Source organism: Microplitis mediator, chromosome 7 (assembly GCF_029852145.1).
Source record: "Microplitis mediator isolate UGA2020A chromosome 7, iyMicMedi2.1, whole genome shotgun sequence".
NCBI lineage: Eukaryota > Metazoa > Arthropoda > Insecta > Hymenoptera > Braconidae > Microplitis > Microplitis mediator.
This window is the reverse complement of record NC_079975.1, coordinates 1,468,384-1,484,378: the sequence shown is the minus strand read 5'-3', so window position 1 is coordinate 1,484,378 and position 15,995 is coordinate 1,468,384. Positions and strand designations below refer to the sequence as shown.

The following is a 15,995-nucleotide window of genomic DNA, read 5'->3' as shown; positions in this document are numbered from 1 at the left end:
TAAATTTAAAAATGGAAATTTTGGATTTAGTCTTAGAATTTTTTTAATAGATTTTCTGTAAGGTAAGAAACCCAGTACCCGATGAGGGAACTGGTACCCGATCACTTTATTTGTATATCTACATTTAGTAAAATTTAGTAAATATATATATATATATATATATATAAATACATGAGTGATCGGGTACTAGGTCTTTTACTTTACATAGATCTAGATAATTCAAAATTTAGATGTAGATCTAAGTGCAGTGATTAGGTCTCCGTAGATCTAAATTATTATTTTCAGTTTAGTGAAATTTTTACCAAAAAAAAAATAAATAAAATTTTCTCATTCATATTAATCGGAAAAACAAAAACTCACTTTCACCAGGAATAGAACGAAGATGATAAAGAAATAAAATAACCCAATTAATTAAATTTAAATCTTAATATCTATCTGTATATATTTATATCAATAATAATAATAATGTAACATCATCTTGATCGAAATGTTTTTAAAAATATTCTTATGCACAATCCACAAATTTCGATGAAAAAAAAAAAGAACTTAATATTTACTTCAAAGGATCTCAGCTTTCCGACTACTCAAACTTTTCTTGATCAGAGCCCAGTCCTCAAGAATGTCTGCGTCATTGAGCATGTAGACGATGTACGGGCCAGTGACGGACACGGCTCTGCGTCTGTCCGTGTGATTTCTCCTCCTTCTGCTGCTCGAGTTGAACATCAAGTCTGCGTTGATGTCAACGTTATTGCGATCCTCTTCTAGCCTCCGTATTTTGTCTTGCAGGTCATTGTAAATCGCGTCCCAGACAAGTCTCTTTTCGCTTTCGTAATTCTGTCTGGCCGCCTGCTCCTCCGCGTGGAACTGGTTCTCGATATTTTGTAATCTCAACTGTTTCAAGATTCCCGCAACTTCCGTCCGTGTTTTCATGTTTTGGTTAAGGAGTTCCAGGGGTATGAGATATTCCTCGGACTTTCCTACTTTTACTTCGCTTAATTTAGTGTCTACCTGAGTAATTCTTTCACGATACAACCTAGAGGAAATAATTTTATCATTAATAATAATAATAATAAAGAAGTGAATAATTATCGCTGTGAATTTATTCCAGGTCTGGTGTCCAGATGCTGATGAAAAATACTAACTGCTCCTTGAGGAGGGTAAATTGTCGCTCCAAATCTACCAAATTTTCCATACATTCACTTCGTCTTCTTTCGCATTCATCCTCATCCATCTCCGAGGAGTCATCGCTGTCACTGTGGTCCGCACTGCTGTCACAGGAGGCTGAACTCTGGTCACTGTTGTTGCTATCGTGCGACATTTCTTCGCCTTCGGGCTCAGATTCATCTTTGACGCTTGGCATCGACAATCAGGAGTACGTTGACTCCTGAATAAACTGTAAGTGTAAAATTTTTTAAATTAAAAAATTTAAATGTAAGTAATTCGAGTTTCTGGTTAACCTCAAATACTTGAGACGGTTTATTTATGAATGTATAGAAAAAATACGAATTACAAAAAATGTGAATGAGGATATTTACCTGGAAACAAAAAAAGACTAAACAAAAAAAAATGAAAACACTGTGCTGTGGAAATATTTATTTAATTTACAGTTGTTGATTTCTCTGAGAAATTGTTGTACACAAAACACAACTATCGAAATAGTATTGCTACCTGTTGGAAGTAGATGTAACTAAAGTTGCCGCGCACAGAAATGTTACAGCCATGGACGGAGAATAGAAACTTTCTCTATTCTTCATTGGTAAGGATGAGATATTTTTTACCGATGAGGTAAAACAGATAGTAGGTTTGAAAATTTTAAAATTGCGTAGAGCGCAAACGAAGTGGGAATCAGTGGCCCGAAAACGTAAAAATGTAAGGATTGATTTGAAACTCGGTAGGGGCGTAAAACTATTGAAGAAAAAAAACTTTTAAACTCCTAGACTCTCGACAGAACCATGACGAGGGCATCTTCATGTCTTGGACACTTTGGGTCGGTCTGATATTTTTATTCTCATATTTCCATCTGGTTGTTATTCGACATGATTTTTGAGGCTCTTTCAACGGAAAATAACAAAAAATACTGGAGGAAAAAAATTATTAGAGTCTTAGAATAGTCCCAGACCCACGTGTATTAGAGTGGGCCGAAAATCCGCTTTTTTTGAATTTTCATTATTAATACCAAAAATATTTTTCTTTGTACAAGAAAAAAAATTTTCGGAAAAACAAAAAAAATTTTAGGTTGATATCTTGAGCTCGCCAAATCCCGCTGAAGTTAGAAGTTGTTTAAAATTTTTTTTCCTTATTTTGATCGGGAATTTAATTCTCTACATAAAAGGTCCTATGATATAATTACGTAAAGTTGATAGTTACTGAGATAATTGTAATTTTGTTCTAAAAAATATAATTTTTCAAGATATTGTCTTTTTTAGGGGTAAAATATGAATTTTATCATATAAATTTCATGGAAAATCAAATTTCTAACAAAATTGGTCTTCTGGTAAAAACTTGAAATTTATAGTTATTCAGAAACTGGCAGTTTTATGTTTAGATAGTCACATTTCTCGTTATTTGGTGGTTTTCACCAAGAATTGCTATTATCTTTGTAACTATCAACTTTGAATAAATTTTTATTAGGTCTGTTTTGTAGAAAATTGAATTTACTACGAAATTTTTATGATAAAATTTATTTTTTACCCTGAAAAAGTAATAATATCTTCAAAAATTTCATTTTTTAGAGCAAAATTTTTGTAGGGAACCAAATTTCCGATAAAAATGTGTTGGAAAAAAAATTTTAAACAACTTCCAACTTTAGCGGGATTTGGCGGGCTCAAGATATCGACCTAAAATTTTTTTTTTGTACAAGGAAAAATATTTTTGGTATTAATAATGAAAATTCAAAAAAATCGGATTTCGGGCCCACCCTAATGTGTATGGGCATGTGTCAAGCATGTGCTTGGAATGTATCTGGACTTTTGCTCCTGAGTTTATCGGATATTTTTTTTATTTTTTCGTCCTGATGATCATCATGAAAACCTGTTATTGATATGTAAAAGTTTGAGATCTGAATCTTCAGGATCTCAATCATAAATTTATTTCTGTCATCGGAATCTGTGTGATAGACATCAGTCTTCCCGTTTGAATTCTTACTAACTTGCGCGCACCACTCTCATACGCTGCGCACTCTCCCAAGTTCGAATTTCGCGCGTGCGCGCTTTCAAATTTCAAATCCGTGTCTGAAAACCAGCCTTAATGATTGTGTACATAGATATATCAGTATGTACTTCCGGTATCCGGCAGACGCCCCGACGTTTGTCAGTCTGTTGGTAAATGTCTAGTGTCACATACTAACTATTGTCACTTCAAATTACATTTAAAAACCAGTTTTTGTGTCTCACAAAATATTTTGCAAGTACTCTCATATTGTTACAACAATAAGTCAACTGTCAACACTTGTTTTTTCATCAACCAGTGAGTAACTTCACTTATTTTATCAAATCAATTTCCAATAGCCGCTGGCTCTCCGGTTGTCATTTTTTTTTTTTTATTATTTTCATCTGAATTCCATTGATAATTTTCATCAACTAAAATTTATTGAACCCACCAATTAATGACTTCACTAAACTTATTTTTTTTTTCTTCAAATTCTAAGTCTTTTAAAAAATAAATAAATTTATCAATGCATCTGATGGTTATGTTCCAATGTCTCCTGCTGAGTTCGCATGAGTCATAATTCACATATGACACTTGACATTTAATTTCATTGTTTAATTCAACAATTCATTTTTTATCATTTTCATTAATTTTTTTTTTTTACTCATTAACTTCCCACCCACCGAATCTCTAATTCGAATTGCCCACCGATTATCTAACAGGCTACAAAAAAAATCCATCAGTTTTATCTCATAAAAGAGAATTAAAAATTTATGTATTACTCATACGCGCAATTACTATTGTTTTAGTCCGGCTTCAATAAGTATTAGGTCAAGTCTTTATTTAGCATTGATTCCAAACAACTTTTCCAACTTTATTATTATTATTTACTTTTTTTTTTATATAAAATCTATTGAATTACATCCCAGTTATATTTATTTATATTTTTCTACGCGTGAATGTAGCAGACATCAAACAAATTTAAAATTATAAATAATTTTAAAAAAATGAACTTATCAATTTCAAATTTTTTAAAATGCGCATTTTTTAAAAATCAATTTTTTAAATTTTTTACTCCATTTATTTATAATTCTAAATTTGTCTGTCTGCTAATTCACACTCATATTTTTCTTACTTAATTTCATTAGAGATTTAATTTTCAATGTCATACTTTCTAATATATGTAATTTGTTTTTTTTTTTTTTTCTAATTTCTAATTAATTTGTAACGGTACAAGTTTCATTAATTAGTGAAATTTAATTTTATTTTTACGATATTTTATTTTTTAAAATTAATTAATTTTTTTTTTAATATTTATAGTCATCATTAATTACAAAAATTACAGAATTTTTAAACAATTAATTTACTAATAATTGAAGCCATTAATTATCACGAAAAATTGTTTATAATTTACTATCATTAAATTATAAATAATTACTAGTAAATGAGTAAATTACAAAATACTAATTAATGAAATACAGAGTAGGAAATAAATGTGTAGAATAATTAACATAATTATTTATTAAACCGGAAGCAAGTGTTAAATAAATTCGGGTCTCGTCCACAATGTTTCTGATGGCAGCACCTACCGCAGATGCTGCTCCAAATCGAAACTCCAGAGCAGCAGTATCCTGCGACTACGTATTCCGGATGACCCGGCCTAGACACTTTTCCACCCCCCGTGGCTTCCCTCAGTGCCAAAACGAGCATTAACCCCCGGGATTCATTTAAATTCCATCTCCGTCCCTCCGCGTTGACATCCGTCTCGTCGTTCATCTCGCGGGTTTCCGAGCATCAACGCACCCGCCAATATTACGTCTCATATTTTTTACGCGGTCCAAATCCGTGCTCGGAAAAAACGCAGTACCAGTTATAATATTTTACAACCCCGTCATGGTCTCCAGTGCTCCACCCATTCGAGGGCAAGTCGAGTAGACACTTAAAAAAAAAAAAAAAAACCAAAAATGTGCCGAGTATTTTTCTCTTATTACATTTATTTTTACTCGTAATTAACGAATGAGTTTAAAATTTTATTGATCTGTGTCCGAGTCGCGGAAATTACCCGTGATTTGTAACAAGGGTGCGACTGTTTATTTATAAACCCATCAAGTTTATTAATCAAAGGCTGATATTTTAAAAGTTCAAAGAGTTTATAAAGTTTTTTATTTAAATTATAAATTTATTTACAAAATTGTTGAAAAATTTTAATATTTATTTATCGATAATCAAAATTATTATTGATTGATAATTGAATAGTTTATTTATAAATGTTTATATAAATAAATAAATATGTTTTCCTGCTGTGCATGCAAGTCAAAAAAAACTAAAAGTAGCAACGGTGATAGTAGTGAAGAAAGTGCTGACGGTTCTGAAGAAGTCGACTCTATAAAAATAGAATTGCCATTAGATAATAAAAATTCAAATTCAAATTCAAATTCAAATTTAAACGAACAAAGCTCAAATATCGTTAACGAAAATATCGAACAGTTGAACGGTAATCACGTCAGCAATAATGATAATGAATTAGAAGAAGAAGAAGAAGAAAGTATCGATGTTATTTACGAAGTTATTAAGCCTAAAGTTAGACCTGTAAGTGATGAAAAGCCGAAACCGGAAGCTGATAAGGAAAGTTCTGGTGTTAATGAGGCTACTGATGCTCCAGTAACTGATGATAATCACAAAGCAGAACTAGAACCGGATGATATTGATGTTAATTCAGAGGAGTTTATGAACGAAGTTAAAGAAATTTCCCGTGAAATAATCCGCGATGTCGAGGAACGGTCACTGATTATAGTCAATGAGGCTCATCGTGTTTTGGTTAATACTAGAGATATTGATGACAATTTAGAACAAGGAGTTGAAAATAATTCGGTAGATAATGAAATTAATTTAATAGATAAAAAAGATATTGATATTGATGTAGATGTTATTGATAAAGATTATTTAGGAGATAAAGTTATTGATATTAAAGATGATTTAGTTGAAGTAATAAAAGATGTAGCTGTAGAATTAAGTAGCGAAGTTGAGGAAAATCAGTCTGATATTAGCAATCATGAGGATAATTCAATAACGACTGTTAAAGAAATCGAAGTTAATTTAACGGATATTATTAATGAAGATAATATATTAGAAGTTAAGAGTATTAGTAAAGAGGGGGGTGATTATAAATTTAAAAGTAATGAAGAGTCTGCTGGAATTCATTTTAACGAAACAACGAATGCCAAAGAAAGTTTTCCTGTAGCTGATAGTAATGATAATGATAATGGTAGAGTAGTTGATAAAGTGAGCATACATACACCGGAAATAATAGATCATGTTAGAAAAATATCAAACGAATTGATAAACGAAGTCGAAGTTGAAGTGATCGATGAAGTGAAGAAAATATCCTCGGAAATAATTGATCAGGTGGAGGAAAATATCACGGATATGATAACTGTCGTTGAGGAAAATTTAATGGAAATTAGCAAGGAGATTGAGGAAAATTTGTCGAAAATTAGAAAACATTCAAAGGACAAACCTATTGAAGATATTTCTGGGTTGTCTTTGATCAAAAGTGAAGAAGAGTATTTAGATTTTTCTTTGATTAAAAGTGACCAAGTTGAAAGTTCTGGTTTGCCTTCGACTGAAAGTGAAGAAGTTGAAAAGTTGGACTTCTCTTTGATGACAAGTGAAGCGGAAGATTCGGGTCCTTCGATTAAAAGTCAAGAAGAAAAATTGGACTTTTCTTTGATGAAAAGTGAGCAAGTTGAGAGCTCGATTGAAATAAGTAATGATATGAGAGTCGATCCGGTCGAAGATGCAAGACAAGAAGGCGATGGAGAAGAAGGGGAAGGAAAAGAAGAAGGAAATGAAGAAGAAGATAACGATGAAAGCGATTCAACAAGTACTACTGTATCAATTAAAACAATAGATGATATTAAAACATGTAAATTGACATTAGATAATATAGTAATGGGGCCACCAGCTGTTTGTCTGTATCAAGCCCCAGGTTACATTGAAAGAACAATTGCCGATGGACCTGACGACGAAGGGGACGATTCTGTCTTTGAGAATTCAATAACCACTGAACCAGGTATTTTTATAGCCACGTATTATTTTAGCCGAGTAGCAAACTTTCAATTAGTATTTTATTTATTAAAATTAATTAATTGATAAATTCGTGGTAAATATTTGAGGAAGGAGTGAAATTGTGTAAAAAAAAAATTATTGTACAGTTAGTCCGGCGGTTATGACTAAACCACCATCGGTAGCAGTAGTACCAGTAGATAAACCAATGCCACGTTGGCTTTCTGAAGAAGACGACACAGATAATCCCGAGGTTTGCGGTGGTATGCAAGAACCACCAGCTACGCCAGTTGCCAAGGATGAACTCGCTTTAAGACGACACAGGTTTTTCTCAGATTTAATGCACGCAACCAACAATAACAGCGAGCATAAAGTCAGATTTGATCCGTTGGGACCGATGATTCATCCTGGTTAGGATTATCTATATAATAATAATTTATTTGTTTTATTGTACTGCTGTAATAATCTAATAATTTTACATCTCTAATTATAACTATAATTTAAATTCAAGTTTATTAATTTTAGTCGCCCCTTTGTACTTTTATTTGTTTATTTTAATTAGTGTCGACAAAGTAGAGTAAGATAAAGATATTAATATAAATTTAAGTGAGTATTACGTTATTTAAACGCCTACATTATATTTAACTCTTGGATTCATCAACAATATTCGCGGTTTTCTAATTATAAATACGTAGTTATTTTCATCGTGTTTAATACTCGTGACAGTTGTGTGTTGTCTCTCAGTTTACTGCGGCTTTCTGGAAGTACCGGATTATTATTTTATTATTTAACATTTTATCTGCTGTGAAAAAAATTTTTTTTTATTTATTTATCGTTTGTTTAATTGATAAGGGTTATCTATTTATTTATTTTTCTATTGTAATTGTAAAATTTATTCAACTAATAAATAATTATTATATTTATTATGTAATTTAATTGAAAAAAAATTGATTTCGTAAAAATAAAGTTTTAGTTTCGTTAAAAATTTAGTAACTCGGAAACTATTGAGTTTACGTAAAAAAGTAAAGAGTGCTTTTTTGTAGGAAATTTAATTCTCTACAAATTTGTTCTCATACATTTTTATCGTATCTCTGATAGTTTAGCCAGAATTTATTTTCATAGCTCGGGATTTATAGTTTGGAAAAATTTATTTTTCTAATATTATTGATATCTTTGAATGGAAATTCTGGCTAAACTATTGGAGATACGGTAAAAATGTATAGGAACTAAATTGTAGAGAATTAAATTTCCTACAAAAAAGTATTGAGTAATTTTTTACGTAAACTTGATAGTTAAGGAGGAATTTGAATCTAAAGAAATAAAAATAATAAAATCTGCTTAAATCAATAAAATAAATTGAAACTATTTTTAAATATCAAGCGACGAGACATTTTGATTACAACGTAAATGTTTTAGTCATCATATTTATGTAATAATATCATCGAAAAATATGATATATTTCGTAAAAATTCTTGCGACAATGACACTATTTATAAAACTATTTTAAGAATTTTACAATAATTGGGTTAATAAATATAAAAATATTTTTCCAGGATACGAAAACGATCGAGAAGAGCATTTAGAACAGCTGGTAACTCGTTTAGAGAAGGTGACAAAAAGGCTCGAGAACGTGCCGTCGAAATTTTTTACCGAAACCCAGGAGGTCGCTATCCAGACTCACATTTCATTGCCAAAGCGCGTTGAGAGCGTCGACGTATCGACAGGCCAAGAGTTTGACGAAGAACAAGACCAAGAATTTCCAGATCCTCCCGACTTTGGAGACGTGGAGGCAGAACTAGAAGTTGTCGATCAAGAATCACTTGATTACACACTCAACATCATGTCCGTGTCTGGGTTCGAAGATCTCGTCGCCGGACCGTTCGCCGAGTACTTGGCCATAAGTCAAAAGATCGGCGGTGACGTTGCCGCTCACAGCAAACTCGTCGATGAAGCTTTCCGGTATGCATTTAAATTTTAAATCTTCATCTCGTATTTTAATTGATACTTTATTTTATAAATAAAAAATAATTGGGATTTTAAAATTACAGAATTCAAAAGGAATTTATAAAAACAGCGGCCAGTCGTCCAGCGCCATCGAGTCAGCCCGAACAAGTGTCACTTCTCGGTCCTACGTCATCACAAATTCAATTGATTCAGCAATTCCGTGAGAACAATCGGGGCTCCCAGTACTTCAATCATTTATCGGCAATCAGCGAGAGCATTCCCGCACTAGGATGGGTCGCCGTTACACCAACACCCGCTCCGTATGTCAAAGAAATGAATGATGCCGGTCAATTTTACACCAATCGTGTTTTGAAAGACTGGAAAGAAAAGTTAGTGTTCAACTTTTACTTCCCTACTTATATTTATTATTTTATAAACTCGTATATTTATTGAATGAAATAGAGATAAGAATCACGTCGAATGGTGCAAAGCCTGGGTCCAGACATTATCGGAGCTACAAAAGTACATACGTCAGCATCATACAACTGGTTTGGTCTGGTCTAAAACAGGCAGTGTATCAGCTCCAGTACCACCACCACCTGGTGGCATGCCACCACCGCCACCTTGCATGCCTGTCGGTGATATTTCAGCGTCTGCTGGTGGTGATGACAGAAGTGCACTTTTTGCACAAATTAATCAAGGGGAAAATATTACTAAGTGTAATTATTATTCATTAGTTATCAATTATTCAAGAGAACTGCCACTTATAAATTGTGTTAAAAGTCATTTTTGTGCAGTTAATTCATTTTTTTAAAATTTAGACAGCAAAATTTAATATTCTGGTGATTTTAAATTAAATTGCTGATGGCAGTTCCCTTGAAATAAGAAAATATTTGTAATTTGAGGTGAATTTATTTTAAAATAAATTATTTAGCGCTGAAAAAAGTAACATCGGAAATGCAAACGCATAAAAATTCATCACTTCGAACTGGTCCAGCTCCATTCAAAGCACCGGTCGTTAATAATTCCGGCTCGCCAATGAAATCTGTTCCTCCAGCAAACGCGCCTATTGATAAACCACCAGTATTTAGTCGCGATGGTAAAAAATGGCTGATCGTAAGTATTTTTTATTCATTTTTACTCTAAAATAATTTCCCATATTGAATTAAATTAAATTTCTTTTTTTTTTTTTCAAGGAATACCACAAAGGCAACAAAGACCTGGTGATAGAGAACCCCGAGATGAACAACGTCGTCTACATGTACCGTTGCCAAGACAGTACTCTAATAATAAAAGGAAAGTTGAATTCAATCGTGATGGACTCATGCCGCAAATCTTCAATCGTCTTCGACTCACTCGTCTCCAGCATCGAGTTCGTTAACTGTCAGAGCGTCCAGATGCAGGTGAGTTTTTACAATAAATAAATATTCACATAAATTAAATCACTATAAAAAAATATATATTTAAAATTTAAAAGCGCAGTACAAATTAAAATACTTTTACAAAACATCATCATTAAAATACAATCACTGTCATTTAGATTTATTGTTTTTGCGTTTAAAAATATTTTCAATGCCCGCGACATTTAAATTTGACGGCCGGTCAGGAACACGCTTGTGGTCAACTGGCAATTTAAGTTTTGAAATTCCTGATAAATCTGATATCGATGTGCTCGTGTGTGCTATTGAAGGCTTCGCTAACACTTCCTTCTCTTTTAATTTATTGCACACAAAATTATTATTATTACTATTATTATTACTACTATTACTATTACTATTATTATTATTACTATTAATTGCTGACGACACGACAGTTATTATTTTAGAATTTTTATTTTTATCTTCAGAATTATCTGAATTATTTTCACCGACACTTTTGTCAATAACTTCTTGTACATTTAATTCCCGGTCTTTTATAAACTCCAAAAATGTTTTGGGATCAATAACTTTGGTCACACAGTTATCGCTGTCAGTGACGACATTCACGTAAATAATTGTCTGGTCCTTCATAATTAACTCCTTATTTTTATCACTCATTACTTCAAAGTGTCTTTTACCTCCAGCTTCTGAATCAACAGCAGAGTTACCGCGTTTTACTACCGGTCTACAAAAAGCGCCTTCAGTAATCACCGGGATATTTTGCTTAGAATTTTCCAGACTGACAGACACAGTCAGCGGCCCGCGAGCTGGACTTTTAGGCCTGCAATCGTCTTTCTTACTCTCCAAACGGGTCTTCAGAACCGGAATACAGGATTTAGATAATTTATTCATCGACTCACGTGATCTTGAATTAAATTTATATAATTTATTAGCATTCCCGGTATTAATCCTTGGACTTGCTTCGACTTTTCTAGGGGTCACGTACGATTTGCTGCGCCTCTGCAAATTAATTACACGTCTCTCGCCTTTCTCATGCTCATTATCGCGTGTCAAATTTAAATTACTACGCGTTTTTTGTGAATTATTATTTATTTTAGTGTTTAAAATTTTTTCTCCATTTTTTTCCCCGTCCCCAGATATTTTAAAAGACTTTATTCCCGTTAGCGAATTAGCCCGTGATTTTTTATTCATTTTATCACTCGGATTGTTTATCAGACCATTAGATTTATCGCAAGATAAATTTAACTCGCTGTTATAAATATTCTGCTGAAACATTTTGTCAGATAACGAACTTGTCAATTCACTGCTTTTATTTATCTCAGCCGGTGTCCGAGCGCCGCTTGAATTTTCTGCCACTTTTTCAAAATTATTTTCATTCATCTCCAAACTGTCGGGCTCAAGTAAATTTATTTTATCACCAGACTCCAGACTTTTGTCGACAGACAAATCCGAAATAGAATCGACTGTCAAATAAACGCTGCTCTCTTTAGACAAAACATTCAGGGATTTTATTTCGCTGGTGTTGAGCTTCAAATCCTCGTCCAGCGAATCAAAATTGATCGTCGATGCTTCAGATATTGTTTTAGTTATCTCAGTGTCCCATGAACTTTCAACCCGCGTCAGAGCTTCGAATGTCAGCTGCTCCAGTTCTATCAAATTTTTAATATCACCCGAATTTTCAGATTTATTTTCATTAATTATCGTCCTTGCCGTCAGAGGTTCGTCACTCAGATTAAAATCATCGAGTTCCTCACTATCAATTAAATTAAATTTATCAAAATCTTTTATTTTTTCATTATCTATTTTTATTTCTGCGTCGTCATTCAAATCTATCAGATCTTCATTACTTTTAATGAACTCCATATTTATTTTCTCTTCTAATAATTTTTTATCTCCACTTCCTTCATTTTTTATTTCCAATAAATCATAAATATTCAATTCATTTTCATTTTTATTTTCATTTATCATTAAGCCGTCTAATTTTTCATCCCCTCCATTAACTTCCGTGATCTCTAATTTATTTACCAGCTCACTAGACTCGCGTGCTATCGACAACTCATCAAAATTTTCCCATTTCTCTAAACCAATCCCACAATTTTTACCAACAAATTCTACTTCCTCATCTAAATCAGTCTCATTAAATCGCAACTCCTGGATCAGCTCCAGTGATTCATCTTGAATTAAATTTTTTCCCTCAACAGCGTCTAGAATTTCCGCTTCCTGGCTTATTTTTTTAAAACAAATCATCGTCTTGCTTATTTTTTCCGTGCAACTGCTGCCCGACTGCTCTTCATTAATAATATCCAGTAATTTCGACTGCGTAAAATTTAATTGCGAGTTAAACCCAAAATTATCTTCACCCATTAAATTATTTTCTAAATAAAATTCATTTATCAAAGTCCGTTTCAACGCTTCAGTTTCCGTTTCATTGAAACCTTCAACTAAATTCCCATTTAAATTCAAACTGTCATTTAATTCATCAGTTAATTCTTCATTGGATTTAAATTCACATTTATTTAAATTTCCCTCCCCAGTGAAATCATTTTTATTTTCACTACCAGTAATTTTATCTTTTCCTTCACTCGAGTCATCATTAATTATTAATTTATCATTATTATTATCAACATCAGCATCTAATTTATTGTCATCACTTTCAGTATCAGTGCGCAAGTCGCTTAATTCTTTCAAAAAATCTCTAAATTCTCTCTTATCATCGTCATCATCATTGTCCTTAGACTTGATGATTAATAAATTATCCTGACTGTAAGTTTTCAAAACATTTTGCAATTTTTCCAATCGCTGCTGGACGTCCGCGAGACTTTCTTTGGTCGTGGCTGGTTTTTGCGAAGACTTAAAAATTTTATCGACGGGATAAATCGAATTATTATTCAAACTTTTCTTAGACGACCCGTCTAAAGAATCATTGGATGACGTCAGACTAGAATTAATCGACTCTCTGCTACTCTTGGACTTTGCGCTGGCGGATTTAAGTCGTGAATCATTTTTATCTCTCGCTGTAAGACTCTTATCACTTTTGCGCCGATGTAATTTGTCATTTGCATCGTGCCCGTAATTAATTCTCTTGGTCTCGGCGGTTTTCGGCTTGCGGACTCGCATGCTGAAGCTATCGCGGGTATTTTTTATACATTTGTTTAACCAAGAACGATTGTCTGATAAAGTTAATCGTATGTTTTGTTTATGTCCCTCGATACTCGTTCCTTTTATCTGCTCGGGCAGCGGCCAGGTCCCGTACTGCATTTTGTAGGTCAATATATTAACGCGTAATTCGAGATCTTGTAGTTTATATCCTACGTCATTTAATGTGTCCTTTGTAAGGACACTTTCGTTTAATGATTTTAGTCGTGACCAAATTGTGTGAACGAGAATCGTTGACACGAGTAATAAAATTATTATCTGTATAAAAAAAAAAAAAAAAAAGAATTAGTGAACACGTGGAACTTAAAAATACGCAGATAAAAAATTTATTAAAAATTAAGTCGGGATAATTTAAAAAAAAATCCGCGAGTTTTTAATTTTAATTAAAACTTTTGAAAAAAATTTTAATCGCTTGTATTTTTTAAGCGTTAATTTAATTATTAATTAAAGGGTATCCTTACTCGTAATAGGATTGACTCATTAGTAACACAATCAACAACATCAGTTACTATTTCAGACCACATATAATTTAAAACAGCATATGGACACTCCTTCCAATTAAGCTCGCAAACTAAACGCACTGGTCTAATATTTCCTCCTAGTAATTAATTCATTAATTAGTTCGCATGTCGCTCTAATTTTAAAATACATTAACAAAATTATTTAAAATATTTACCAATTTGCCAGCGCATTTTTCGTGTTTACCAAAAAATCCGGATAAAAAAACCTGAATTGTAAATAGTTAATTAATGTAAATATTAATTAACTTTGAGTATAAAAAAATGTACTTATTACACATTGCTGACTTTTGACAGATTGAAATGACAATCGCATTATTTTTTTTTTGTTCGTTTTGACTGAAGAAATTTTTATTCAAAAATTAAACTCAAGACTTTGACGATAAGTTTATTTTTTTATTTTTTATGCACGTCCCTTTTTTTGGAGTTTTATTTTATCGATAGTGCAAGGAGTTGATTAATGATTTATTTATTTTTAAAAATTAGGTACTAGGAAAAGTGCCAACAATTTCAATTGACAAGACTGATGGCTGTCAGATGTATTTGAATCAAGAATCACTTAATGTTGAATTGATTACCAGTAAATCTAGTGAAATGAATGTTATGGTACCTAAGGGTAATGGTGATTATGTAAGTTAATTAATAATTATTTTATTTTTAATAAGAAAATTTAATTTGGAATTTTATAAAAATTATTTAAGAAAAAATTCTTCTATTTAATTTTTATTAAAGTGAAAAAAATATGTAATCAATTAAAATTTTTTTTTTTTAGTAATTAAGGGCATTCTCAGACAGTGCCCCCCACTTTTTAAAAATATGCAATGACTTTCAACTATCATAACCGTATTAAAATTTTATTAATCAATTAAAAAAAAAATTTTAATTTTAATTGAAAAAAGGACAACGTAGTCGTAATTTCGTTGCGATATAAAATTGAGAAAAAATTACTTACAATTGATATCAATTGGGAGTTGAACGAAATTTGTTTAATAAATTTTAGCCAACAAAATTTAAAAATTTGAATTATAAAATTGACATGACAATTTTACTGAAATTTATTTAAGAAATTTCGTTCAACTCCTAATTGATATCAAGTGTAAATAATTTTTTTAAAATCTATATATCGTCGAAATTACGACTGCGTTGTCATTTTTTGAATTAATGCTTTAACTTTTTTTTAATTAATTGATAAAAATTTGATACGCTTATAACAGTTAAAAGTCATTCAAAATTTTTAAAAAAGAGTGGGGGGGGGGGGGCACTGTCTGAGAATGGCAATCAAAATTCAATTTAAAAAAATTACGAGTAATTAAAATAAATTTTTTGAATTTATAAAAATTTTAAGGGGAATTATTTCTTAGAAAATTAAATATTACGTGGAACGAATTAAAAATTTCAAGCTCATTCACGTAATTTTTAATAAATTATTTTTTATGAGCAATAAATAAATAACTGATAAATATTTTTAGACGGAGTATCCAGTGCCAGAGCAATTTAAAACGACTATTAATTCCAAAGGATTGTCAACGATAGCCGTTGACTCACTTGGATAAATTTATAATCCATTTAAAATTTTAATTCGTCTCCTAATCATTAGACTCATAATTAATTAAAAAAATAAAATAAAATTATACGACTATATTCATTAGGAAATAAATTTATTTCGTTAAAGTCTTGAAACATTTACCACTGAATTGAATTTTTAAAAAAATTTTTTAAATCGAGATCCAAATTTCAATTGAAATTAAAATTAAAAAAAAAGTTTCTTTCTTAACTAAACGACTGG

At 31.6% G+C, this 15,995-nt stretch overlaps 3 protein-coding genes across 5 annotated transcripts; 1 reads left to right on the top strand and 2 right to left on the bottom strand.

Annotated features, from left to right (window-relative positions):
- Positions 1-412: 412 nt before the first annotated feature.
- LOC130672460 (breast cancer metastasis-suppressor 1-like protein) lies at positions 413-1,687 on the bottom strand. The gene is made up of 3 exons (XM_057477064.1): positions 1,536-1,687; positions 1,143-1,393; positions 413-1,033 (listed from the first exon to the last, which is right to left on the bottom strand). The coding sequence occupies exons 2-3, from the start codon at positions 1,358-1,360 to the stop codon at positions 559-561; spliced, it is 693 nt and encodes a 230-aa protein (XP_057333047.1). The 5' UTR covers positions 1,361-1,393; positions 1,536-1,687; the 3' UTR covers positions 413-558.
- Positions 1,688-5,421: 3,734 nt separating this feature from the next.
- On the top strand, positions 5,422-15,850 carry LOC130672433 (adenylyl cyclase-associated protein 1). 3 transcript variants are annotated; one of them, XM_057477022.1, is made up of 9 exons: positions 5,422-7,219; positions 7,362-7,622; positions 8,766-9,171; positions 9,261-9,545; positions 9,619-9,875; positions 10,091-10,272; positions 10,353-10,559; positions 14,696-14,839; positions 15,679-15,850. In XM_057477022.1, exons 1-9 carry the CDS (start codon positions 5,437-5,439, stop codon positions 15,760-15,762), a joined length of 3,609 nt encoding a protein of 1,202 aa, XP_057333005.1. In that variant the 5' UTR covers positions 5,422-5,436; the 3' UTR covers positions 15,763-15,850. The 3 variants fall into 3 exon arrangements, with proteins under 3 accessions (XP_057333005.1, XP_057333006.1, XP_057333008.1); XM_057477023.1 differs by lacking the exon at positions 7,362-7,622; XM_057477025.1 differs by lacking the exons at positions 5,422-7,219; positions 7,362-7,622 and adding an exon at positions 7,944-8,065.
- LOC130672434 (MATH and LRR domain-containing protein PFE0570w-like) lies at positions 10,616-14,474 on the bottom strand. Its single transcript, XM_057477026.1, has 3 exons — positions 14,368-14,474; positions 14,153-14,289; positions 10,616-13,949 (listed from the first exon to the last, which is right to left on the bottom strand). The coding sequence occupies exons 1-3, from the start codon at positions 14,381-14,383 to the stop codon at positions 10,689-10,691; spliced, it is 3,414 nt and encodes a 1,137-aa protein (XP_057333009.1). The 5' UTR covers positions 14,384-14,474; the 3' UTR covers positions 10,616-10,688.
- Positions 15,851-15,995: the final 145 nt, after the last annotated feature.

Coding starts and splice junctions, on each gene's coding strand:
- LOC130672460 (XM_057477064.1), bottom strand. CDS start 1,360: ATGCCAAGCGTCAAAGATGAATCTGAGCCCGAAGGCGAAGAAATGTCG. Junction 1,034..1,142: donor TTTACCCTCCTCAAGGAGCA/GTTAGTATTTTT, acceptor TATTTCCTCTAG/GTTGTATCGTGAAAGAATTA.
- LOC130672434 (XM_057477026.1), bottom strand. Junction 13,950..14,152: donor ATGAGTCAATCCTATTACGA/GTAAGGATACCC, acceptor TTTTTTATACAG/ATAATAATTTTATTACTCGT.
- LOC130672433 (XM_057477022.1), top strand. CDS start 5,437: ATGTTTTCCTGCTGTGCATGCAAGTCAAAAAAAACTAAAAGTAGCAAC. Junction 9,546..9,618: donor TTGAAAGACTGGAAAGAAAA/GTTAGTGTTCAA, acceptor TGAATGAAATAG/AGATAAGAATCACGTCGAAT. Junction 9,876..10,090: donor AGGGGAAAATATTACTAAGT/GTAATTATTATT, acceptor TAAATTATTTAG/CGCTGAAAAAAGTAACATCG.